General features: G+C 52.1%; 1 protein-coding gene across 3 annotated transcripts in view; it reads right to left on the minus strand.

The window, feature by feature from the left end:
* CNGB1 (cyclic nucleotide gated channel subunit beta 1) overlaps positions 1 to 24,727 on the minus strand; it is an 85,995-nt gene that overhangs the window by 58,262 nt on the left and 3,006 nt on the right. Inside the window, exons 2-14 of one of the 3 annotated variants that reach the window (XM_033218607.1) lie at positions 23,777 to 23,943; positions 21,140 to 21,197; positions 20,781 to 20,853; positions 19,653 to 19,743; positions 19,520 to 19,550; positions 19,246 to 19,291; positions 17,540 to 17,615; positions 17,209 to 17,239; positions 16,612 to 16,789; positions 15,121 to 15,196; positions 14,007 to 14,043; positions 6,957 to 7,116; positions 5,608 to 5,694 (exon numbers count right to left, since the gene is read on the minus strand). In XM_033218607.1, coding sequence (XP_033074498.1) covers positions 5,608 to 5,694; positions 6,957 to 7,116; positions 14,007 to 14,043; positions 15,121 to 15,196; positions 16,612 to 16,789; positions 17,209 to 17,239; positions 17,540 to 17,615; positions 19,246 to 19,291; positions 19,520 to 19,550; positions 19,653 to 19,743; positions 20,781 to 20,853; positions 21,140 to 21,197; positions 23,777 to 23,935 — 1,103 coding nt within the window. In that variant the 5' untranslated portion in view covers positions 23,936 to 23,943. Of the gene's footprint in view, positions 1 to 5,607; positions 5,695 to 6,956; positions 7,117 to 14,006; positions 14,044 to 15,120; positions 15,197 to 16,611; positions 16,790 to 17,190; positions 17,240 to 17,539; positions 17,616 to 19,245; positions 19,292 to 19,519; positions 19,551 to 19,652; positions 19,744 to 20,780; positions 20,854 to 21,139; positions 21,198 to 23,776; positions 24,002 to 24,727 lie in introns of those variants that run through there. The other 2 variants (XM_033218605.1, XM_033218606.1) reach the window with 2 other exon arrangements.

Below are 24,727 nucleotides of genomic sequence, written 5' to 3' on the forward strand. Positions count from 1 at the left end.
CACACCCAGCTAATTTTTGTATTTTTAGTAGAGTCAGGGTTTCACCATGTTGGCCAGGCTGGTCTCAAACTCCTGACCTCAGGTGATCCACCTGCCTTGGCCTCCCAAGTGTCTATCAACAGATGAGTGGATCAAGGAAATGTCCTATATATACACAAAAGAATTCAGCCTTTAAGATGAAGGAAACTTTGTCATTTGTGAACCTTGAGGACATTATGTTAAGTGAAATAAGCTAAACACAGAAAGACACATACCATATGATCTCACTTATATGTGTAGTGTAAAAAGGTTGAACTCACAGAAGGAGAGAATAAAATGGTAGTTACCAGGGGCTGGGGAGGGGCGAGGGTTGGAGAGATGTTGGTTAAAGGATACAAAGATTCTGCTAGATAGAAAGCATAAATGTGAGAGATCTATTATACAGCATGTGACTCTAGTTAATAGCAAAGTATTGTATTTGTAAAAATTGCTAAGAGTAGATCTAAACTGTTCTCACCACAAAAAATGATGAACATATGAGGAAATGTGTATGTTAATTAGCTCGATTTAGCTATTCCACAATGTATACATATTTCAAAACAACAATTATACACAAAAATATATACAATTTTTGTCAACTGAAAAAATAATTAGGCTGGGCACAGTGGCTCATGCTTGTAATTCCAGCACTTTGGGAGGCCGAGGCGGGCAGATCACTTGAGGTCAGGAGTTTGAGACCAGCCTGGCCAATATGGCGAAACCCGCCTCTACTAAAAATACAAAAATTAGCCAGGCGTGGTGGTGCATGCCTGTAATCCCAGCTACTCGGGAGACTGAGGTAGTAGAATTGTTTGAACCCAGGAGGCAGAGATTGCAGTGAGCCAGGATTGTGCCACTTGACTCCCTGGGCAACAGAGCGAGACTCTGTCTTTAAAAAAAAATAAACAAGAAAAGAAAAAATAATTAACTTTTTAAAAGAGCCTAGGAAAAAAAAAAAAAACAAATCTCACATAACCCTGACAGATTAGAACTGTTACTGCTCACATGCAAGCTGAGAAAACAGAGGCTCAGAGAGTTTGGATGGCCGACCCACGGTCATACCACCTGTTCAAGGTGGGCCTAGATAAGATACTGCATCCCTGACCCCAAGGCCACATGCTCAATGCTCTGTTTCACTGCCCGCCTCTGAGTATTTTGGAGCCTGTGCCTTCTACACTAAGAAGTCAGCCTTGCACAAATGGGTTAAAGACAGGTCTCTGGCTGCAAGGAGGTTGACTGGATGACTTTCCTGAAATAGATACAGAGTCTGTCTCAGCTCTCTGCCTACAGCGCAAAGGCTCAGAAAATGAACTGCCCACAGGCCCAGCCAGAGGCTTCCTGGGGTCCTGCCTATTCCAGTATCAGACCAGAAGCCACTGTATGACCTTGGGCAAGTCACCTTGAAGCCCTTGGGCTGCCTCTGTCTGCTCATCTGTCAAATGGGTAGGATTTGCCTGGCCTGTGCAGCCTGACCTATTTGAGTAAGATCAGAAGGGCCAATGAGAATCTCATAGAAAAGTCAAAAAAAAGGCCGGGCGCGGTGGCTCAAGCCTGTAATCCCAGCACTTTGGGAGGCCGAGGCGGGCGGATCACGAGGTCAGGAGATCAAGACCATCCTGGCTAACATGGTGAAACCCTGTCTCTACTAAAAAAATACAAAAAACTAGCCGGGCGAGGTGGCGGGCACCTGTAGTCCCAGCTACTCGGGAGGCTGAGGCAGGAGAATGGTGTAAACCCGGGAGGCGGAGCTTGCAGTGAGCTGAGATCCGGCCACTGCACTCCAGCCCGGGCGACAGAGCGAGACTCCGTCTCAAAAAAAAAAAAAAGAAAAATCAAAAAAAGGACTGCCAGGTGTTGTTCTGGTGATTCTTCTGGATTCGTCATCACTAAACATTGGGAGCAGCTTTCCTTGTAATGCCAAGAATCCCAGCTCTACACTTCAGAGACAGGGCCCTGTCTCTGAACCTCAGTTCTCTCATCTGTGAAATGGGATGAGAGAATAATAGAATCTGCCATTCAGGCTGCCTTAGCCATGAGTGGCATGGAAAAAAATCGTAAGTCAAATGGAAGCCATTATTATTGTTCTTGTCATTATTATTATTAATCCCAGAGGAGGCAGCAATCTGCAGGATTATGAAATCACCCATGTGGACTGAGGAACCTTTTGCACAAACATCCCCAGCTATCAAAACACCTAAACAGCCCAGTAGTGGCGCTGTCAGCATCACCAGGGGCTGTCTAGGGGCCATGTACCAAAGCCACATGGCTCCTGCTTGACAGGGTGCCCAGTGCCTGCCAAGGTCCCCTCTTGCACAGCCCAGAAGCAGCAAGCCATCAACTTCCAGAAAGTTCCCAAGTCCCAGGGATTTCCAAGCAGAGGAACAGACAGATTGGCTGAGGTGGGCTTCCTGGAGGCCGCCCCTCACCGCCACTTTCCAAGTTTAAGATCCAGGGCGCAGCAGTGGCAGCCAGCTCCCAAAAGCTTACCCGTCCACTCCTCCTCCCCTGTGCCATCCCGCAGGCCGTGCCCCAACATTATGGTCCTCACTGTCACCTTCAGCAGACCCTCCACCTGAAATCCCAGCCCCAAAAGCAGGAAGGAGGGAAGACTTAGGGAGGGGCAGCCACCTACTTGGGTCTCTCGGTCAGGGCCAGTCAGGATGCCCATGGTGCAGGGGTTCAGCTGAGGGCTGTGACGTTCATCCCAAGCCTGGGTGGGTGCATGCAAGTGGGAGCCCAGCTCCCGAGCCAGCGTGGCTCCAGTGGCAGAGGAGCCAGCAATCCTTCCTGCTTCTAATCAGATTGAGGAGATGTGCAGGGAACGGCAGAAGCATCCCCAGGGAGGCCAGGTGGAACCAAAAGGCCGTGGTTGCTAGGGAAAGCTGAGCTGTTGCCTGTAGAGACAGGGTCTCTAGGCGACCATCTGCCCGTTACCGGGCCCTCTGTCATCGGTAAGCTGTGTCTCTGCAAAGCTGGCCAAGAGCATCCTTCCCCAGCCAGTGACAGCCCAGTTTTGCTTGCCCTGGGCCTCACACCCTCTGACCCTGGCCCTGTGATCACCCACTCTGTCACTCCCTTGCCCCTCCCTGGGCCTGGAGCCCAAAAGTTTCATGAGTTCAAAACTCTGGGTGAACATTTGTATGAAGACGTGCATGCCTGCAGCATCTGCGGGTAACTCCGGATGCATATGCATGTGTGCAAGGCTGTCACGTGCATGTGTGCAAGTGTGTACATGTGTGCCTGTGTGCACACACATGTATGAACATGTATGAGTGTGCTGCTTGCGCTTGTGCATATATGCAGGATGTGTGTGAGTATAAATGTGTGCATGCTGTACATGTAAGTGTGTGCATAACCCAGCATATATGTCTGTGTCGACGTGCTGGTGTATATGGGTATAGTGCAAATATGCGTGTATGTGCCCATGTGTACTGCATTCTGAGAACATATGTATAGTTAGTACTCGTGTGCACATGCATGTATGTGAGCATAGTTGATCACTGGCCTTCAAAGGGTGTCTCAGATCCAGAGCAGTGGCAAATACAGGGCTTTTCCAGCCTGGGTGTTAGGTGTATACGTTCAGCAAGGGAGCCACTTGCAGCTATGCACTCCACACAGAAGCATAGCTCCATCGAAGGCAGAGGGCAAACAAGCTGCTCTAATGAAACCAGGCAGCAGCTAAGTTCTTCACCTTGCTGGGACTGCAGGGTGGCTCAGAAGGCAGAATTAGGACAAGTCAGGAAGGGATAGAAGCCACAGGAAAGCAGGCTTAGTTTTAGTGTAAGAAATAATTTCACAAGTCAGAGGGGCATATGGATGAAATGGACAGCCTTTGAGAGGTTGTGAGCTCCCTGTCACTGGTGGTAAGCAAGTCAAGGCTGTGTGGCCTCCTGTCAAGGATGGAAAGAGTCTATGTGAACTGAGTAAGGATGGACTAAAAGCAGATGACACTGAATAGGCCTCCAGCTCTGAACCTGTTTAACTATTTCCTGACTGGAACAAAAAGAGGCCATCAGCGGGGACGAGACCAACAGTAGCCATCGATGGGGCACTTACTCCAGGCCTGGTCCTACCACTTCCATCATCACCCTGGCCCTGATGACCCCCTGCAGGAGGCTTGTATTATCCCCCATTTTACAGATGTGGAGACAGAAGCTCTGAGCAAGTACACCACTTGCCCTGGTCATTTCACTAACAGAAGCAAAATGGTATTGGTGTTTCGGATGCCAAAGCCTGTGCTCCTAACACTCACGGTGCTATCCTGTCTCAGGCCATGGCCAGAGAGACAGGTCAGGGAGAAATGATGCGGGTCATGAGGTACCTATGGTGGGCAGAGAGACAGGGACATAATGCCAGGGGACTGGAGCAAGGACAGAGTAACTTACTATCACTTGGCCCACCATAACAGTCTCCTCACTGTTCTCCCTGCCTCAATCTTTCTCCAACACAGCTGCCGGATCATGCTACTCTCCTGCTTATGAACCTTCAATGGCTCCCTATTGCCTTTGGGAAAACAAGTTCAAGGCTTTACAACCTGCTTTTGAGGCAGTCCTTCTTTCTTCTTCTTCTTTTTTTTTTCTTTTTTTTTTTTAATAGAGATGGGGTTTTGCTACATTGGCTAGGCTGGTCTTGAACTCCTGGGTTCAAGTGATCCACCCGCCTTGGCCTCCCAGAGTGCTGGGATTCCAGGCATGAGCCACCATGACTGGCCGACCTTCTTGAAACACTAACTTGGCTTCTAGGCCCCACACTCTTCTTGTCTCTTCCCTGCTCACGGGTGCCTCCTCCTCAGTCCTTTTTGGTTCCTCATCTCCCCAACTTCTGGTCTTGTCCATGAGCCTCTCCTCTATCCACACTCGCTCGCTGGGCATCTCCTTGAACCCCATAGCTTTCAATGCCACTCACATGCCCAGAATCCCAATGTCACATCTCCAGCCCCACCTCTCCCGCTCCTAACTCCAGGCACAGGTGTCCAACTGCCTGCTCTTCCCCATGCGTATCCCCCTGTCCAGCCATTCTTCCACTCCCCCTCCACAGTGTTTCCTGATCTCCAGTGTTTAACTTTTATTTTAGCTGAACTCTTCTGTGTGTTTAGTGTTGAAATCTATGGATATGGGTGGATGATCGACCATTACTGGGCAGTATAGTAGAACCCAGGACAGCCCTAGAAGGCATCAAAGGCAACCAAGGCAGGTGGATATGGAGGGGAGGCAGCCTTGGCTTTGTGAATAATGGGAGAACTGGGAGTCCACTGCATATGCCCATGCAGCCAACTAACATTTATTTGGTGCCCACTGTGTACCAGGCACCATTCTAGGCTCTAGGGACATGGCAATGAAAGCAACAGATAAAAGTCCCAGCCCTCTTGGAGGCTGCATTCTAGTGTGTGTGGAGACGGATGTGGAGTGGTGGGTAATATGATTCCCAGGTCATGATGAGCACAGCAGGGGAACCCCAGCTTCTCCAAGCCTCACACAGCACAGAACAAGAGAAAGGAGCTCCCATGAGCAGCAAAGAGTGCCCAGACCCGAGGAGCTCAGCCAACCCCAGCCGCAGGACCATTCCCAGCCAGGTGAGCAAATGACTTACTCAGTCACCTCCTCCTCCTCTTCCTCCTCCTCCTCTTCCTCTTCCTCCTCCTCATCTTCTTTCTCCTCTTCAATCCTGGACAGTTCTCTAAGTTGGGGTTAGAGGCACGAGGTGAGTCCACCTGAAGCTGCCCCGCTGAGTCTACCTCTTGCCCCCATTTTCTGTAGGATGTCCCATGACTCCTGAGCCCGGACCTGGACTTTCCAACCAAGGCTCAACCTGGGGAGCCCCACCTGAGCAACCCTGGACTCTCTCTCTGGCAACAAACCCTCTCCTCTGCATGAGGGGACTGTCCCAGCCACTGTCCTGGTGGTGGCCCTAGGTCAGCCTCTGATCCTCTCTGGGCCTCAGATTCCCCATCTTAGCTATGTAAGTTATGGACTTCAGAACCCGAGACCTCCCGCTGTCACCAAGCATCTCTAGGAGGAACAAAGATTGCGACATCCCTATGGAAAGCGACTTGGCAGTCATGACCACAAATCCACATTCTCACGACCAATGACCCACAATTCCCCTCTAGAAATCTCCTGCAGATGTATTCACACACGTGCAAAGACATGCATACAAGAGTGCCTGTTGCAGAATTGTTCATAATAACAAAAATTTGGAACCAACCTAAATGTCCATCAATAGTGAATAATAAATTATGATTGAGCCATATGATGGAATACTATGCAGCAGTGAAAAATGAAGATGCTCTCGCCGGGCACGGTGGCTCAAGCCTGTAATCCCAGCACTTTGGGAGGCCGAGGCAGGCGGATCACGAGGTCAGGAGATCAAGACCATCCTGGCTAACATGGTGAAACCCTGTCTCTACTAAAAAAATACAAAAAACTAGCCGGGCGTGGTGGTGGGCGCCTGTAGTCCCAGCTACTCGGGAGGCTGAGGCAGGAGAATGGCGTGAACCCGGGAGGCGGAGCTTGCAATGAGCTGAGATCTGGCCACTGCACTCCAGCCCGGGCCACAGAGCAAGACTCCGTCTCAAAAAACAAAAAAACAAAAAAAACAAAAATGAAGATGCTCTCTATATCCTGAATGTGGAAAGACCTCAACGTATGTTGTTGAATAAATACAGCAAGGTGCAGATAGGTATGTGTGCTATGCTACCTTCTGTACAAAAAGAAAAAAGGAGGGAGATGTGAGCTTGCATATACCCAGACTGTCTCTAGAGTGGCACATAAGAACCTGGTAGCCGTTGTACCCACGGGAGAAGGATGGCTATATGAAGGCAGGGGGAAGCGGGTTTGGTTCCTGCTCTGTGCCTTTTTATATCTTTGGGATAAGGTACTGCATGCTTGGTACCTTCTCAAACAATACCTAATCTTTTAGGGTCTTCTCAGACTCCCCACCTCGGCATCTTTTCCACGGCTTTGTTCTCTTCTTCATAAGCTGGAACCACTTCTGTACCCTGCGAGCTGGTACTGATATCCTGGTGGGCATCCTCCCAGTGCGGTTCAACCTCTTCTAGGACGAGGTCAGGCTCCACTTGCCCTCCAGGAAGGATGCTGACTGCAGGGAACACAGGAAGAGACATTTATGGGATGTGCAGGGGAGTGAGCTTGGGCCTCCGAGTCCCAGGGACCCCGCAGGGAGCCCTGGCTATGGCCAGTAGTGCCTCAGTGCTTAGTCAGGCAGTGGGGAAATGGCACTTTCCATTTTCAGCGTGACCAGATCGGTGTTCCGGTGATGGGCTGAAGCCTGTGCTCATTCACTCTGTCTCCATCATCTTCCCCCCTTTTCCTCTTGAGACAGAGCTTTGATTATGGTTGAACCTGTTTCTCACTGGGGCCTCCTTCTTAAAGGTTTGTGCAGAGGCAGAAACAATGTTTCCAGTCACAGCATCACAGGGATGTCAAAAGGCCCAGGTTCAGGGTCCACCTGGCCACATCCAGGTGCAGGTAGCCTGGATTGTCCTGAGGGATGCAGAGAGAGCTTCCTGCTCTGTAGATGTCACCCCCTGGTGACAGCATGCCCATATGTTCAGCATTTGCTTCTGAGAGTCCTTCCCTCCCTCCTGGGTCTAGAGGCTCCACCCTCCAGGGAAACTCCACTTCCTCACGGGGGTGGTCCCACCTTCAGATGGGAGTCTAATTTTCAACATTTCTTCACGTATCCTGGTCCTTGACAGCGAAAACACCCTGGGCCTGTGAGCTTGGCAGATGCTCAAAGGGAGTGCAGAGCAGTCCATCAGGAACCTAAGCCTATCCCCAGGCTGGTGTCAGCGACAAAGGACAACGCCTGGACACCAGGTGTCCCCCAAAATCTCCAGGGATCTTGGTGGCCCTCAGCCAAACATAAATTAGTAATAGTGACTTTTTTGTGGTTGAGACAGGGTCTTGCTCTGTCGCTCAGGCTGGAGTGCATTAGTGCAATTATGGCTCACTGCAGCCTCGACCTCCTGGGCTTCAGCTATCCTCCCACCTCAGCCTTCTGAGTAATTGGGACTACAGGCATGCACCACCATACCCGGGTAGTAGTAACGATGACTTTAAATGGAAGCTGGCCTCAAGTCTTATCCTGAGACTGGCTGTTATTGTTCATAATGTTGCATAACAATAATAATAGTAAGAGCGGCTGCATTTTTTAGCACTTCCTATGTGCCAGGACCTGTGCTGAGTGATGTACGTGGAAAACTCGATTAGTCCTCACATCAACATTTCGAGGTTATAATTAGTATCCCCATTTTATTTTCCCTCTTTTATATTTTTCTCCCCATTTTACAGATGAGCAAACTGAGACAGAGATAAATACCTTATTTTATGGGGTGCTTCCTATTGCCAGGCATGTAGCTCCCCACTTCTAGGTACAGATATTATCCCTGTCTCCCAGATGAGGTGCTGCCTGCCCTCTAGGGAAGCCCCAAGCACATCCCGAACTAGCTGTTTCCATGGTTGCTTCCGGCTCCTCTGGCCCTGCAAACGCCCCTGGGGTTTGGCCAGGGAGGCTCCTCCAAGTGTGACCCTGAATGCGGTGGTGGGACGTGTTGCCCGGGTCAGTCTATGCTGCTGTCCAGCAATGGTGCAGCGTCTCCACTCTAAGCAGCCTCTTGGGGTGCCAGTTCCTGCCTGGGCGTAGCAGGGGACATCCAGGGAACAGAACATCTTGCCTGACAGCACGTGAGCTTTCATAGCAGCCCCAAAGGGCAGGAACGGTACTTTCCCCCTTTTAAAGAGAGCCAGCTCAGAGAGGCTGAGTGTCTTGTCCCAGGCCACACAGGAAGGTGGAGGCCGAGCCAGGTGCCCTGACTCCCGTTTTCCCAGTGCACTATCCCAGGTGACAAATGTGTCCCATGAGCACCTCATGGCATCAGCGGTCACTCCTTACGGGGCACTGTCCTTAAGAATTGATGCCGTCCTTGCTTCCATGCTGCCTTTCTTTTCCATTAACCTTTTCTTTTTAGGTCCTATTTAGTGCGTGGGTATTTTATAAGCATTTCTTTCTTTTTTTTGTTTCTTTTTTTTTTGAGACAGAGTCTCGCTGTGACACCGAGGCTTGAGAGCAGTGGTGCGATCTCGGCTCACTGCAACCTCCGCCTCCTGTTCAAGCGATTCTCATGCCTCAGCCTCCTGAGTAGCTGGGATTACAGGCGCATGCAACCACATCTGGCTAATTTTTGTATTTTTAGTAGAGACAGGGTTTCACCATATTGGCCAGGCTGGTCTCAAACTCCTGACCTCAGGTAATCCACCCACGTTGACCTCCCAAAGTGCTGGGATTACAGGTATCAGCCACTGTGCCCGGCCTCATTTCCTCCTTTCATCTCTGCAGCAGGCCTGCAAGACATGTCCTGTACTATTCCCATTTTACAGCTAAAGATTCTGCAGCTCTGAGAGGAGGACAGTACCCAAGATTACCAACCTGGAAGGGGAGGGATGGGGTATGCTGCTACATAGCCCCCAGGGCAGGCCCCCAGGAGGCCTGGTGCAGGAACCGCTGGCCCACCCCTGAAACTCCGACCGCCCCTCCCTACAGGTGTCTGATTCATAGCTCACCCAGCTTCTCCGCGGCCCTACCGAGGTGTTCAGGAGCTATGAGTGCTACAGTTCCCATAGAAACTGCCACTCCACCCTGGCATGCCACCTCTTGGTCAGTGGCCTCTCTGCCCTCAGGGCCGTCAAATGAGGTTCTGACCCTAGCCGATGAAAGTCAACAGTCTTGGTTGGATGCAGTGGCTCACGCCTGTAATGCCAGCACTTTGGGAGGCTGAGACAGGCAGATCATGAGGTCGAGAGATCAAGACCATCCTGGCCAACATGGTGAAACCCCTTCTCTACTAAAAATACAAAAATTAGCCGGGCATGGTGGCATGCGCCTGTAGTCCTAGCTACTCAGGAGGCTGAGGCAGGAGCATTGCTTGAACCCGGGAGGTGGAGGTTGCAGTGAGCCGAGATCACACCACTGCACTCCAGCCTGGTGACAGAGCAAGATTCCATCTAAAAAAAAATAAAATAAAAAAGAACGAAAGTCAACAGCTTCATGTGGGAAGGAGCGCCTGCTTCCAGGATCAGCAGGCAGGAACCTGGGCACATGAATTCTAGGCTAAGGCACCCACCTGGACCCCTGGGTCTCTGTCAAAGCCTGAGCCCTAACTCCAAACCACCACCCTTTCTGGCAGGCCTGGGTCATGATACCTCCTTCCTCTGCCTCTCCCTGGCCCAGGCTCACGTCTCCTCCCACCTGGCCCCAAAGTACTAACCTCTCACTGGGTGTTTCTCAAAGTATGGTCCCAGCCTCTCCCGTTCATCAGAATCATCTGAGAAAGCAGGTACTTCTCAATAAAGCAGATTCTTCCATAACCATTGCTTGGTCGTGAAAGAGGAGAGGAGGGGGAGGAGAGGGGAGGAGAGGGGAGGGAGGGGAGGGGAGGGGAGGGGAGGGGAGGGAGGGGAGGGGAGGGAGGGGAGGGAGGGGAGGAGGGGAGAGGAGGAGAGGGGAGGGAAAAAAACAGAACCAGATTCCCAGCTCCCAGTACTCTTGAATCACAAAGTCTGGGGTAGGACGTTCTTCATAGTTGGCCCCAGGTGCTTTGGAAGGGTCTCTGCTTTGATTGCTCTCCCTGTCTCCAATGCTTGTTCAGCCTCAGAGTAATCTTTCTGAAGTCACTGCCCTGCTCAATCACCTTCAATGACTCCCCATTGCCTACAGCCTAGTCTCCTAGAGTTAGGCCCCAACTTCTTTAGTTTTATCTTCTGCGTTAAGGATGCTGGGCTCCACATTAGCTGAAGTCCCACCACTCTCCTGTATACTACACTTTATTTCCTCTACTGGGATTGCCCCACCTCATCACCAGTTTGAGACCTCAGGGATCTGGAATCCAAAGGCCTGCCCAGCCAGGGTGATGATGTATACAAATGAAGGGGCAGGTGCCACCTGCCTTCAGGTGCCAGCAGCTGCCCAGACTGTCCTCACAAGCACAGTGTGGGCCCATTACAGCCAGGTCTACCCAGTTTTCGAGAGAAGCCGGATTTTTTCATGTAAAGCTACCTGATTTTTAAATGTCGGCAATCAATTCTAATTTTTAAAATCACTCCATGGCCCTAACAAAGATACATGTGGGCCAGCTGGGAGCCAGGATCCCCGGCTCAGGAGCCCTGGCTAATTCCTCCCCTCCTGCAACCCAATACCCCAAGCCCAGGGCTATTCAGTCCACCCACTTTTAAAATGTAAACCCTTCTTTTAGCTTTATCCTCAGCAATAATATCATGCAATCACAGGTTTGATGTGCTCATTTACGCTCTTTTAATGTTAATGAAAATGTTTGTTGCTGCTCACTGGCGTCCCCAAGCCTTGGAAGGAGAGAGTGTGGCCAGGCCTAGGAAGAAACCTCTTCTGGGAAAAACTGTATCTTGTCGAGGTGCTGACTGTGCCAGGTACCACACTGGGAGCTGTGCATGCATCCTCTTAAAGAGATGCTCAATACTGAGTCCTCCCTCCATGGGGCTTTTTAATTTATTAATTAAAAAAAGGTTTTTTAGAGACAGGGTCTCACTGTGTTGCCCACGGTGGTCTCGAACTTCCGGGCTCAAGCAATCCTCCTGCCTCAGCCTCCCAAAGTGCTGGGATTACAGGCATGAGCCACCACGCCCAGCTCTGGGGCTTTTCCACAGCCCTCTGGGGGTAAGTCCTGCTGTCTAGCCTAAATCTTGCAGGCTGCCCATGGCTGGCCTTCCCCTTGTTCTAGTCTGGGAGGCTCTGGGGCTGGTGCAGATGATGCTGGCTCCCCTTGTCCTGCCTGGGAGTGTGTGGACAGGGAGGGGTTCGCTGTTCAAATAGGGTGGGGTGTCAGTGGCCACCTCCCCCCAGAAGGTCTTCTCTTCAGGGCATCCTTCTTTCCTTCCATCCGTGTGTCCATCTGAGCTCTCCCAGATTCCCTTCTCCCTTATTTCAGAGACCTCCAGCTCCCATTACCCCTGAAACAAAGGAGAAGACAGGGTGGGTGGCTGGGTGGACAGGCGGAAGGAATGAGTGAGTGGATGAGTGAATGAATGGGGAGGGCAGGGGACACATAACCCCCAGCCCCTGAGAGTCTCCCCATGACATGGGACGTGAGTGGAATAGTGTCTCCCAAAAAGATAATTCCAAGTCCTAACCCCATTACCTGTGAATGTGACCTTATTTGGAAATAGCTCCTTTGCAGGCGTGATTAAGTTAAGGATCTCAAAGTGAGATCATCCCGGATTTAGGGTGGGCCCTAAATCCAATGACTGATGTCCTTTTAAAAGAACGGAGAGAGAGGCTTGACACACACAGACACAGAGGTAAAGGTGTGTAGAGACGGAGGCGGGAACTGGAGGACAGCCAGAAGCCAAGGTTCGCCAAGGACCACGAGTGGCCAGCAGGAGCAAGGAGAGTGGCACGGGCATGTCTCGCTCAGAGTCCCAGGAGGAGCTGACCCTGCCAAAGCCTTGACCCTGGACTTCTGGCTGCTGAATGGTGGGAGAATCAGTGTCTGTTGTTCTAAGCCGCCCAGTGTGTACACATCTGTTACGGCAGCCCTAGAAAAGGAACCCAAGCCAGCTCCCCGCCCTGTCCCCATGAGCCTGCCCACATGGTCACCCAGCGTCCACCCACAACTCACATGCTCCAGACATTACAGGGAGGCCCTGGCCACAGCTGGCAGAGAATCCCGCCTCCTTCCAGAGGGGAAGAGAAGAGGGTCCTGGTGCTCCATCCTCAGATGCAGACCCTCTGGAGGCTCTCTGCCCCCAAGGAAATGTTTTTAGTTCCTTTAAGCGGAGGCTGCCAGGCCAGGTGGACCTGGTTTGCTCTGTGACCTTGGGCAGGTGCTTTTGGTTCTCTGAGCTCTGCCCCCTGCCTGCCCCAACAGCCATGAGGGTCTCTGCTCTGTTACCCCAGATTGGCCATGAGCTTTCATGAGAGACTGCATATGCTCTGCTTTGAGACAGGCCAGCTCTCCTCATGTCATTGCCATGATTACCATCAACCCTAACGCCCCCCATGCCTCTCCATCAGACCTGAGCTCCACAGTGCACTGGCCAGTGTGTGCTCCAGGCCACAGCGGCCACCCCCAGCTTCAGGGCACTCATGGAGACCACCATCGGCCTAGTGGGGCTGGGGCTGGACACAGCCTTGCAGACACAGGGCAGAGCTCAGAGCCCTGGCACACCCTGAGGCCTGTGGTTGGAGGGCTTGTGTCCAGGATGGAACAGGGACGCCACCACCCACAGCCCCTGAGCTCTGCTCACAACTAGAACCCATCACGGGCCTGGCACATAGTAGGCTATCCTTAACTATGTACTGAATGAATGAATGGATGGATGGATGGATGAATGAATGCCTGTTCACCACATGCCTCTCTGGAGGCCATGAAGTGAAGAAAGAACAGATCCTGCCTCCAGCCCCTTCCTGGTCTCAGTCCTCTGTCCCCGATTCCTGGCTCGGGGCTGGGATAAAGGGCATCACATGCCTCCCCAACCCAGCCTCAGGTGACAGGGACCCCTCCAGCTCAAGGGAGCTGGAGGCTGTGAGGCCTGATTCCTCCAGTGAGACCCCACCCCTCTCCATTCGGTTTGGCCAAACCCATTTGCCCAACTGCCAGGGGATGGGGGAAGCTCTCTGGACATTACCAGCAGGAAGGAGAGCTCATCTGACTTAGCCCCGGGACTGTTTGCTCCGGAGAGAAGCTGGACACCAGGCTCCTGGGGCCTCCAGCCACCATCTGGCTCTGGGCCAGGCTCTGGCTACCTGGCCAGGCTGAACAGAGGTAGGGCCTGCAGAGCACAAGGCTCTCTCAGCTCCAGCTCAGGAGACCCTAACTGCCCCCTGTGTGAGTCCAGGTCTGGCCAGGGACAGCCCCCTTGCCCACATACAGTCAGACCCAAGGACACCAAGCAACCCTTCCTAATATGCACATGGGGATCCAGTAACGTGTCACTTACTGGTCTGCACATCACATATCCCAGGGGAGTCAGGCTCCTGCATGGAGAGAGAAAAAAGGGAAAATCCTGCCATGGCCTCTTCACCAGCCTCCCCGTTTCAGCCACCCCTTCAAGGTGACCTTGACCCACCTCTCCAAGCCTTAGTTGTACCATGGGATGGAGAAGAGAGTCCCACTGTGCCCAGGGCCAATGAAGGATTTGAGGTGGGGGGAGGGGGCTTTGAGAGCTCGAGCCTTGGCTCAAGTGAAGCAAGATGGGGGCGACCCCAGACAGCCACAGCAGCGGCACCTGCTCAGAAGAGCCAGGCTGAGCCCTTGAGTAACACAAAGACCCAGGACCTGGCCAGGCCTTCCTGTCTCTGGGGCCTAGATAGCTTTGTTTACAGAACTCTTTACCTCCATTCTCACAGCCCTGGGTATGAAAATGCAGGTAAAGAGTTCTGTAAACAACTGACCATTGGTCAGCTGGGACAACTGAGGTTCTGAGAAGGCCAGGGCGGAGGCCACACAGCCAGGAGAGAGATTAGGCTTCCCACCTCCCAGTTCCAGGTGCTTCTATAAAGACGTTCAATTGCACCCAAGAAAAAAGGGCCAGGTTCCTGGTTCATGAGGAAGGAGAGGAACCGGTGACAGAGCGCATGAGTGCTCTCCCTGGCCACTCATGTTGGAGCCCTAGGCTATCAGGAATGCACATAGGGTCTGCCAGCTCCTGTGAGCCTTACTTCTTCCCAGAATCTGGGTATCTCTGGACCTTTGCAAATGCTTGGAGGCCACCTCCACTGGGAAGCCTTCCTTGATGCTCCCAGGAGGCTCCACTTCTGTGCCCCATGTCCCCTCTGCTCCCCCATGGAAGGACCTCCCCCACTGACTGTGAACTCCTGGCAGGAGGGGCTGGGCCACCACGTCTCAGCCCTGTGGCCATTGTGCCTCAGAGTGGGTGGAATGAACGTGGGCCATGCAGACAGGAAGGCTGGGGGAGCTAGGCTTCTACTACAGGGTCCCTTTTTCCTGCTGTGCCTTCACACCCCAGGGACACAGGCCAACCATCCTGCTCCTTACCCGAGTTCCCAAGACCCCTCCCGCCAAGGCCCCCACTTCATGCGCCCAGCACTGACCTGTTCCCCTATCTTCCCATGTAGCACTGGCTGCGGCAAAGCCATCTCCAGCCTGTGCAGGACCCATGCCACCAGCCTGCGGGTGGGAGAGAGTGTGCTGTGTCCAGGTGGGAAGGGTTGTGGGGAGACTGAGGCCAAAGTCAGCTCATTCCCAAGGCAGAAAACAAGCCTGCCAAAAGGCAGAGCTTGCCAGGATCCAGAGCCCAGGTTTCCAGCCTGAAAACCATTCCCCCTCCCCCCACCCTCCCTAAGTGAGCTTCTGGTTCAGGCCCCACCAGGTAGCTCAGGCTCCCCCAACCCTCCCACCCATCCCTGGAAGGAGTGCATTTTGGGCATCTCACACATGGAAAGTGGCAACACCTGTCCTAATTTCCTTCCCTCCTTCCTTCCTTCCTTTCTTTCTTTTTTTCTTCCTTCTTTCTTTCTCGACTTGGTGGCCCAGGCTGGTGTGATCATAGCTCACTCCTGTCTCAGCCTCCTGAGCAGCTGGGACTACAGGCACATGCCATCATGCCCAGCTGTTTTTTTGTTTTGTTTTGTTTTGTTTTTTTAATTTTTTGTAGAGATGGAGTCTTGCTATGTTGCCCAGGCTGGTCTCAAACTCCTGCTGCCACAGCTTCCCAAAGCACTCGGATTACAGGCGTGAGCCACTGCACCCAGCCTGTATCCCATTTTAAATACATGTATCCTCTGGCCCAGGAACTCCATTTCCACTGATTTATCCTCCAGATTTACTTGTGCATGAACTCAATGATGCATGCACGGGCTATTGATTGTGGCAAAAGGTGAAAACAAATGTAAATGTCCACTGAGTGGTTAAATAAAAACTGGTGCATCCATTTAATGCAGCTGTCAAAGAAAGAATGCAGTAAGACCTGTGTGGATAAAACCGCCTCTAAGACACATTTTTCAGATTAAGAAAAAAAAAAAGAAGCAAGCCAAACGGGGTGACTCATGCCTGTAATCTCAGCACTTTGGAAGGCCGAGGTGGTCAGACTGCTTGAGGTCAAGAGTTCTAGACCAGCCTGGGCAACACAGTGAAACCCCATCTCTACTAAAAATACAAAAGTTAGCCGGCATGGTGGCCTGCACCTGTAATCCCAGCTACTCAGGAGGCTGAGGCAGGAGAATCGCTTGAACCTGGGAGGCAGAAGTTGCAGTGAGCCGAGATTGTGCCACTGCATTCCAGCCTGGGAGACAGAGCAAGACTCAGTCTCAAAAAAAAAAGTAAAGTGCAGAAGAGTATGTATAGCTTGCTCCTGTCAGGTGTGTGTTGAAGGAAAAAAAAAAAAAAAAAGTACCCAAAGCTTGAAAGCTTGGACATGCATAGAAATGTGGAAAAGGGCACGAAGCTGATGTGGCTGCCTTGGGAAGGGGTCTGCACACATCCAGTTGAATTTTCTTCCAGGTTTCCTGGAGGTTGGGTGTTGGGCAGGGACAAGGTACTCATCCTGCTCCCTGGTGGGAGGCGCTGCATTGAGGGTGGCTCACCTGGCAGGGTCCCTGGGTGGTGGCAGGGAGGAGGCCTGGGCCTGGGAGCTAGGCTGGGGCTCTGGAGCTGGCACCTCCTTGGGTTCCTCCTTGGGCTGCAGGGGGACAGGTGTGGGCAGGGGGGCGCTCTCACGGGCCTGCAGCATGGGCTCTGTTTCCTGGGGGCGTCCTGGAGGCACTAAGCAGCGGGGAAAGCAGGAGCTAGAGACTTCCTCCAACCCCTTAAGGGCACAGGGGCCAGATTCAAGGCACTAACAGGACTGAATGGGGAGCCCTTTGGGACCACTTCACCCATTCCTATTCTCACACAGACCAGACAGACAAGGGAACTGAGGCCCAGGGAGGGGAAGGGACTTATCCAAGACCCACACATCTCTTCCAGGACTCTGGCTTCCCAGTCTGGACTGGGGAGGGGATTCTGATGTCCCCCACAACAGCCTGCTCCTGGCAAGCCCTGAACCCCGTCCTAGTCTGGGTGGGGGCTAAGGGCCTCCGGGGGATTCTCCAGGGCCCAGTTGACCCCTGAGCCCAGCCCGTGACCATCCCAGGCAGCCCCCTCTCGAGCTCCCCTCCCTGTACCTGGGTCTGAGGCAGCACCTGTAGCAACTGCAGACTCATCTCTCCAGACCTGGGTGACAAACAGGGCACGAGGTCATGGGCCACAGCAAGCTCTGTGCACTTCCCCAACCCCACTACCAGCTGTGCACTGGCCCAAGGCTGGTGAGTGGGGGGGCTAGGGGGGTCTCTCCTCCTGAATCCCCGCCACCTCTCGCAGTCACTCCTCCCCATCAAGGACTCTCCAAGGGGGGCATCGCCCTCTCCTGAGTTCCAGGGGGGTGGGGACAGCCTGCTGGAGGAGACAGGCCCTCCTGGGGCCCCAGAAACCCCCCCTATACTCAACTCCCTGCCCCTCCCTTCCTTGGCTCACCTCGGAGGATTTGGGGGGCTGAGGAAGCACTCTCTCCAGATTCTGCTCCAGCCACAGGAGCAGCCGTGACCCGGGCCTGTGGAGGGGCCCGTGGTCAGCAGAGCGCCCTGAGGGAACGGGTCAGTGCACTACCCAACAGCCCACCGCGGGGCCAGGCCCCAACCAGCCCTTCCGTGGCCTCCACTGCTGCTCTGCTTAGTGGGGGCCTTGTCCTGGAAACTCTCAAAGGGCCCCAAGGGGGTGGGGAAATCCTGCCAGACTCCAATTCTGAGCCAGGGCTGGACCAGGCTCTGGAACCACAGCCGTGGCCTCCTGGGGCATCAGGGGAGAGGCAAGAGCCGCTTGAGGACCTGAGTGCAGCTCTGGGGGCTCCCTGTGCTAGAACAGACAGGGCTGGCTGGCTGCATGGGAGTGTGACCTGTGCCATCACACAAGGCCTTAGACTTAGAAGGACCTGGTTTTGGTTTCATACTCTGCTGTCACAGTCTGAAAACATTAAAAAAAATTTTTAAGGTGACTGCATTTGCATTTGTCTGGGGCCCCACAAATTAATTATGTGGCTGGTCCTAATTTCAAGGGTTGGATCCCAAATCCATCTGGCCTCTGGGAAGCCCCACTCTCTTCAGAGAAGCACCATGTTCCCAGGACAACCGGTTCCCCCAAGTATGGCCCAAAAGAAGGCTGGTGAGTCCTCTAGGTACCCTCACCCTAAATTGCTTTCATGGTCTCAGGAATCAGCAGCATACGTCTCAGAAGGAAATAGAGGACCAAAACACACAAAGAGCAAGCTGCAGCAAGGAATGAATGAATGAATGAATGAATGAATGAAGTGTGTGATTATATATACATGTGTTCATTCATTTGTCCCATGTGTGCTGAGTCCTCACTCTGGCAGGTGCTGTGCTGGGCACCAAGGGTTCAGTAGTGACCAGGACAAAAGCCCCTGCCCTCAAGGAGCCAGCAGTCTAATGAATGAATGAGTGAAGGAATGAATCAATGGGGTGAATGGAGATGAATGCATGTCTCTGGATTTCCAGCAGAAATTACAAACTGGGAGCTTCAAGCTTACTTTGGAAGTCTACAGTGTCCTGAAAACTTCTTGACTAAAATTTGAGAGTTTTACATAAAAAGCTAGATTTCTAGCTTCTCTTGAAAGCCTGGAAGACCTGGCCACACAGGGCCTAAACGCCTGCAAGGAAGAGGCAGTTGAAACTGAGCAGGGCCCCTTCTCGGAGCTCCCTGGCTCCCCTCTTTGCCAGAGTCCCCCCCGCTAGCCTGCCACCCTTACTGATGGGGCAGCCACCCCTCCCTGAGTCAGCTCTGAGAATTCGGACACTGAGGCCAGCCTGGGCACCCTGATGTCCCCCACAGTGAGCCAGGCCCTGCTTCCAGGCTCCACACGGAGCCTACTTACATGAAGCCCACCTGTGAGGAGCTCATCCCTGCCCCTCCCTATTCTCAGAGGGTAGCCCCGCCCAGGGACCTCTCAGTCATCCCTGGGTGCACCCAGGGACCTTCTGCCACAAACTATGAGCAGCACACGGTCCACTGTCCCCATTCTATGGCTGGAAGCAGGCCCAGAGGAGACGGGAGGCACGTCCAAGGTCATACCCTGAGGTGGTAACAGACCCTGCTCCTGAACCCAAGGCCCTGTTCCTCCCCCACATACATACAGATGACAGTGACACTCAGGGATAGGGACTCACCTCATGTATTGGGCCTTGAGGGCCTCATTGGGTTCATCTGTGCACCCTGCAGGGTTAGAAAACACAGAAAGGCAGTCAGCAGCAGACCTGCCCCAGCCCCCGGGCAGCCTGGAGTGGGCACTGAGAGCCCAACTCAATCCCAGGTTCAAACTCAGGGTGGATCAGATGAGAAGATCTGGCCTGGGCAGAGGCTCCCAAGGGGCAGGGCCCATCCCAGCAACCCCTCAGCTCCTCAGCCCCGCCGCTGAAGAGCCATCCTGCCCCTTGGTCTTACCTGTGTCCCCAGTGCTGCCGTGCCCCAGGATCTGCCAGGGATAGACAGATAGACATGGGCAGGGAGCCCAAGGGCAGCCCCCCCCACAGCCCCTCTCCGACCCAGGCCCTTTAGCCTCCAGCCCCAGCAGTACCTGAGCTGGGTCCTCCGTGACGCTATGGACAGGCTGTGGGATCACCTTCTCCACACCCTTCATGAGCCAGGTCAGCACCCTGCGGCTGGGACTGTGATGGACAGAGACACCAGCCTGCCGTCAACTTCCCCTAGCTCGATGAGGCCCTCGAGGCCCAAGACACTAGGTGAGTCCCCGTCCCTGAGTGTCACTGTCATCTGTATGTGTGCGGTGTGGTTATTGGAAAGCACCTGCATGTACCACTGGCCCAAGGCAAGTCCAGTGTCCGAAAGAACTTGGCTTGAATCCTAAACCACTGTCTCCCCACTGTGAGACTTCAGACCCATCTCCTCCCCAAGAAACTCCATGTGCTTCTCTGGAAAATGGGGGATGCTGCTGCTTCATGAGGCCAGGCAGACTGGGTGCCATTCAGAGTCACCCCCATGGATGCTTAGGACAGAGCAGCTGACTTTCCTCTCCTCCTGCCTCCCACTGTCCTGCTCTGAGCACACATCATGCTCCCGAAGGGCCAAGGTTTGCTGCTGGTGTAATGCTGTGGCAGAGGCTGAGCAGCCTAAATGTGAAGGTCACAGCCTCCCTGCCTGAGGCCAGCCCAGCCCCAGCCATGCTCAGGCCCCAAGCACCATGGTCTGAAATGTCTGAACCAACTGGGAGATTCCATCCAAAAGCCTGGATTTCTGGCTTCTCTGGGAAAAGCAGAAGTTCTGACCCCATTGGACCTGCATCTCACCCGAGCACTGAGAAACGTCTGGCCCCCTGTACAGGGCGCTCACTATGCAGCTCTGACCCACTGTTTCTTTTGGTCACATTGCCCTGCCCTCAAGGAGCCAGCAGTCTAATGAATGAATGAGTGAAGGAATGAATGAATGGGGTGAATGGAGATGAATGCATGACTCTGGATTTCCAGCAGAAATTACAAACTGGGAGCTTCAGGCTTACTTTGGGAGAGCCCACCCTCCACCTGAAGCTCACTTCAGCCAATTTCCAGGATGTCCCAGGGCTTTCCCCAGAATGACAGCAGAGCTGAGGGCAGTACTCATCCACCCCCCATCCCTAGGGCTCCCTAGCTGGGAGGGGAGTTGGGGGCAGGTTGGCCCTGAAGATAGGGGAGGGTGGTAGAGTACCTACCTGTTCATTTCAGAACTCTCAGCGCCCTGGGCCTGGAGGGATATGGTGGAAGTAAGGGCAGCCTCCTTGGTCTCTGGAAAAGAATCTCTCATCCTTCAGATCTAGGGCCTCAGAGAGGCCCATTTCTACCCTGCTTGGGGAGATCAAGTCAGGGAAGCAGAGAGAGCCCCCAAGGAGTCAGAAAGCCAGGCTCCAGCTCAGCTCAACTGAAGTCTCCAGGAGCCCACCCTTAGCTTCTCTGAGCCTCAGTTTCCTCATCTGCAAAATGGGTCTGCCAACCTCGTGGGCTCTGTGAAGCTCCAAGGGGAGAATGCCGGCCCCTCTGCCCTGCCAGCCTGGGCTTCCGCACTCTCACTCACCCTGAGGACTTGGGTCCGCCACAGCCACTTCCTCCTCCTTGAATGACTCTTCGGGGGGCTAGAGGGTTCGAACACGACCAGGTAAGCCCTAGGTGAGACCAGTCTGGTTTGGACAGGGGCAGCCCCTGATTCTCCCTCAAGGGATCCCTGCCTCACAAAAGACCCGAACAACTCTTTCCTCAGCATCGTCTCTATAAATCCTGGTGGCCTTACCTTCCACCTGGGATACTCCCTTCCTCCTAGCCCCAGGGACCCCTCATTTGGGGCTGGGGGCCCTCACAGCCCCCAAGGTCCAAGGTGGCCTCCCAGCCTCCCAGGCCTACAATATCCCCAGGAGGCAGCCCCACTTCAGTGGCCTGAGAGGGGAGAGGACCATTTAGAGACAGTTATGATGAAGTCTTGAGGCAGGCTGAGGGGAAGAGGGAGATGGGAGGAGCCCACACCCCTCATCCCCCACCAGGGCGCTCCCTCTCCTTCTGACCCAAACTTTCCATTCCTCCCTAGTAGCCAGGTGGAGTTTGGCCTCTGCTATCTGCCTTTCACCTGCCTCTGCAGCCACACTTCCTGCTACGACATGCACATATGTGTATGTACAAACAAACATACATGCACACACATACACAGACACACAAATGTATGCATACTCACCATTCACATACATACATGAACAGACATACAATATGAGCATATGTACACATACATATGCATACATACAGTGACACATAAATACCAACATGCACATATACACACATGTGCAGACACAAAAATAAGTGCATGTGCACACATGCACAGGCAAAAACATACGTATATATACATGTGTGTGTACATGTGCATACATGCCCCAACACACATATATGTGCATACAGTCATATGCAAACGTGCATATACGCACATGCATGCATACAGATACACACATGCGTATGTCTGCTGGTGTAGAGACACACAACATGCACATATGCACAGGTACATTGTATATGATTACAAGTGCAGAAATATGTGTATACACACATATGCTCAGTCACACACTTGCATATTTGCAAATACACACAAGCATGTGCATATGGATATGCACATACACATAGATTTCTGCATCTAAACATACATGAACATCCATGCACAGACACAAAATGTGTATATATACATGTGGAGACAGGCAAATATGTGTATATACACATACACATGACACAGTCACAGACACACAAACATGCATACACATAGAAATACATGAGTACACTCACATACTCAGAAATATGTAGACACATACACATACACACTAGCGTGTCACACAAGCACATGGAACCACAGACAAATACATGTGCACATAAACATATGTGCAAACACATACACATGCATTCATGTACATATGTTCACATACATTGTCATGCACACCCAATTTGCAAATACATATGTGCAGACACAGACATACCAAGAGCACACTACACATATATGACATATACGTGTATATACATGCAACATATACACATGCATACACACACGCTATACCTGTTTCCTAAACACACCCTGCCCTTCTCTAGTAACAGCCTTTCCTCTGCCAGGAATGCCCAGCATCTCCATCTCCCTGGGTTAAAATTCTACTCCATCCTCTGCGTCTAAAAAGCTTTCCCCCATCAGCCGCCAATCTCCAAAGTGAAGATGACTCTGCCTCTTCTGAGCTCCCACAGTTTGGTCTGACACACTTATCTGGCTCCCCAAGAAGGGGAGAGCTGAGGCCAATGTTGGGGCTCACCACGTTCCCTCCTCCCCACCTGTATCTGTTGGCAGAATCAACTGGCTGGGCTCTTGTCTGCTGACCCCCCGGGGCAATGCCTATTCATCTTTATGCTTTCAGCACTGAGCACAGGGCCTGGCATCAATTAGAAGCTCAATCAAATCTATCGAATTGAGCTGCTGAATTAGTTGTCATCCACCTCCTGAATGGATGGGTTGCAGAGGAAAAGTTCTGGAGAAATACTCCACAGTGTGGTCCATGGATCCATGCCAGTCTGCAAATTGTCAATGGTCCATGATGATTAAGCAGTTTGCACCAGAATGCTTATCAATGCACTGCTTCCTTCATTGAGAAAGTCTTGGTACAAAATAAATAGCAACTAAACTAATCAGTGTACTTAGCTACAGAGTAGATTTACATTCTGGTACAAACTGCTTAATCATCATGGACTAGTAATAAACAGTTCATGGACTGGCTCCTGTGAGTAGCTCTGTTCTGAACTCTAGAGGTTAGCAATATACGGCCTGTGGGCCAAATCTAGGCTACTGCTTGTTTTTATAAATAAAATTGTATTGGAACCAAGCTATGCTCATTCATTCATGCACTATCTATAACTGTTTTCATACTATAATAGCAGAATTGAGTAATTAACAGAGATAGCATCACTCACAAAGCCTAAAATATTTACTATCTAGCCTTTTACAGAAAATGCTAGCCTTGGGCCAGCCCTATCCACTGTCTGAACCTGAGTTTTCTCATTTGAACAAGTGTGGGACCCTGTGACCCCCACTTGTCTTTCTGATGCTAACCTTTTCTGCTGTAGAAGGTCCCTGGAGAGCAGGTGGCCCAAACTGGGAAGACCCTGAGCAGCGAGGCCGGCCTGCCCCTCCTCCCCCTCCACCTCTCACCATGGACTCGGACTCTGTCTCAGCCTCCTCGGGGTTTGGCTCTGGTTCCACCTCCGCCTCCAGCTCTGGCTCTGGTTCCACTTTCTCTTCCTCCTGCATCTTGGTCTTCCGAGGGGTTCCTGGGGGCTGAGGCAGCACTCTCTGGACCCAGCCCAACATCCTGACACCTGTAGGAGACAGTGTCCTTAGCCCTCCCTGGAGCACTCACAGTTGCTCCTGCCACTTATGGACCACTCTTGTGAGTTGTACATTTCCTTTTCCTTTATCAACTTTAAAAATATTTCAGCTGTGTGCGGTGGCTCACACCTGTAATCCCAGCAACTTGGGAGGCTGAGGTGTACCGATTGCTTAAACCCAGGAATTTGAGATCAGCCTGGGCAAGATAGCGAGACCCTCGTCTCTACAAAATATTTTTTAAATTAGCCAGGTGTAGTGGCTCACTCCTGTAGTCCCAGCTACTCAGGAGGCTGAGGTGGGAGGATCATTTGAGCCTAGGAGGTCGAGGCAGCAGTGAGTCATAATGCACCACTGTACTCCAGCCTGCGCAACAGAGTGAGACCCTGTCTCAAAAAATATAAAATATATATACACACATATATATTTGATATACATATACACATATATATTACATATATACACAGATATATGTGTGCATATATATTTCTGCAATTTTATCTCTAGGTATTTACCTTATAGAATTACTCAAGGCCATAAATATATGTGTACAAAGAAGCTGGTTGTTATAGCAAAAATGAAAAACACCCAAATATTCATCAAGAGGAGACTGGTTATTGAAAAGTACTTACATGTACCTAAATGTTCATCTCTAAGAGAGGCATGTATTAAATAAGTTACACTATATCCGATAATGGACTATTATGGGGGCATTAAAAAGAAAGAAGCAGTCTAACCGAGCTAGCAAGAAGATGTGCCTGCTCTGAAGTCAAGTCA

Source organism: Trachypithecus francoisi, unplaced genomic scaffold, assembly GCF_009764315.1.
Source record: "Trachypithecus francoisi isolate TF-2019V2 unplaced genomic scaffold, Tfra_2.0 Lachesis_group10, whole genome shotgun sequence".
Lineage (NCBI taxonomy): Eukaryota > Metazoa > Chordata > Mammalia > Primates > Cercopithecidae > Trachypithecus > Trachypithecus francoisi.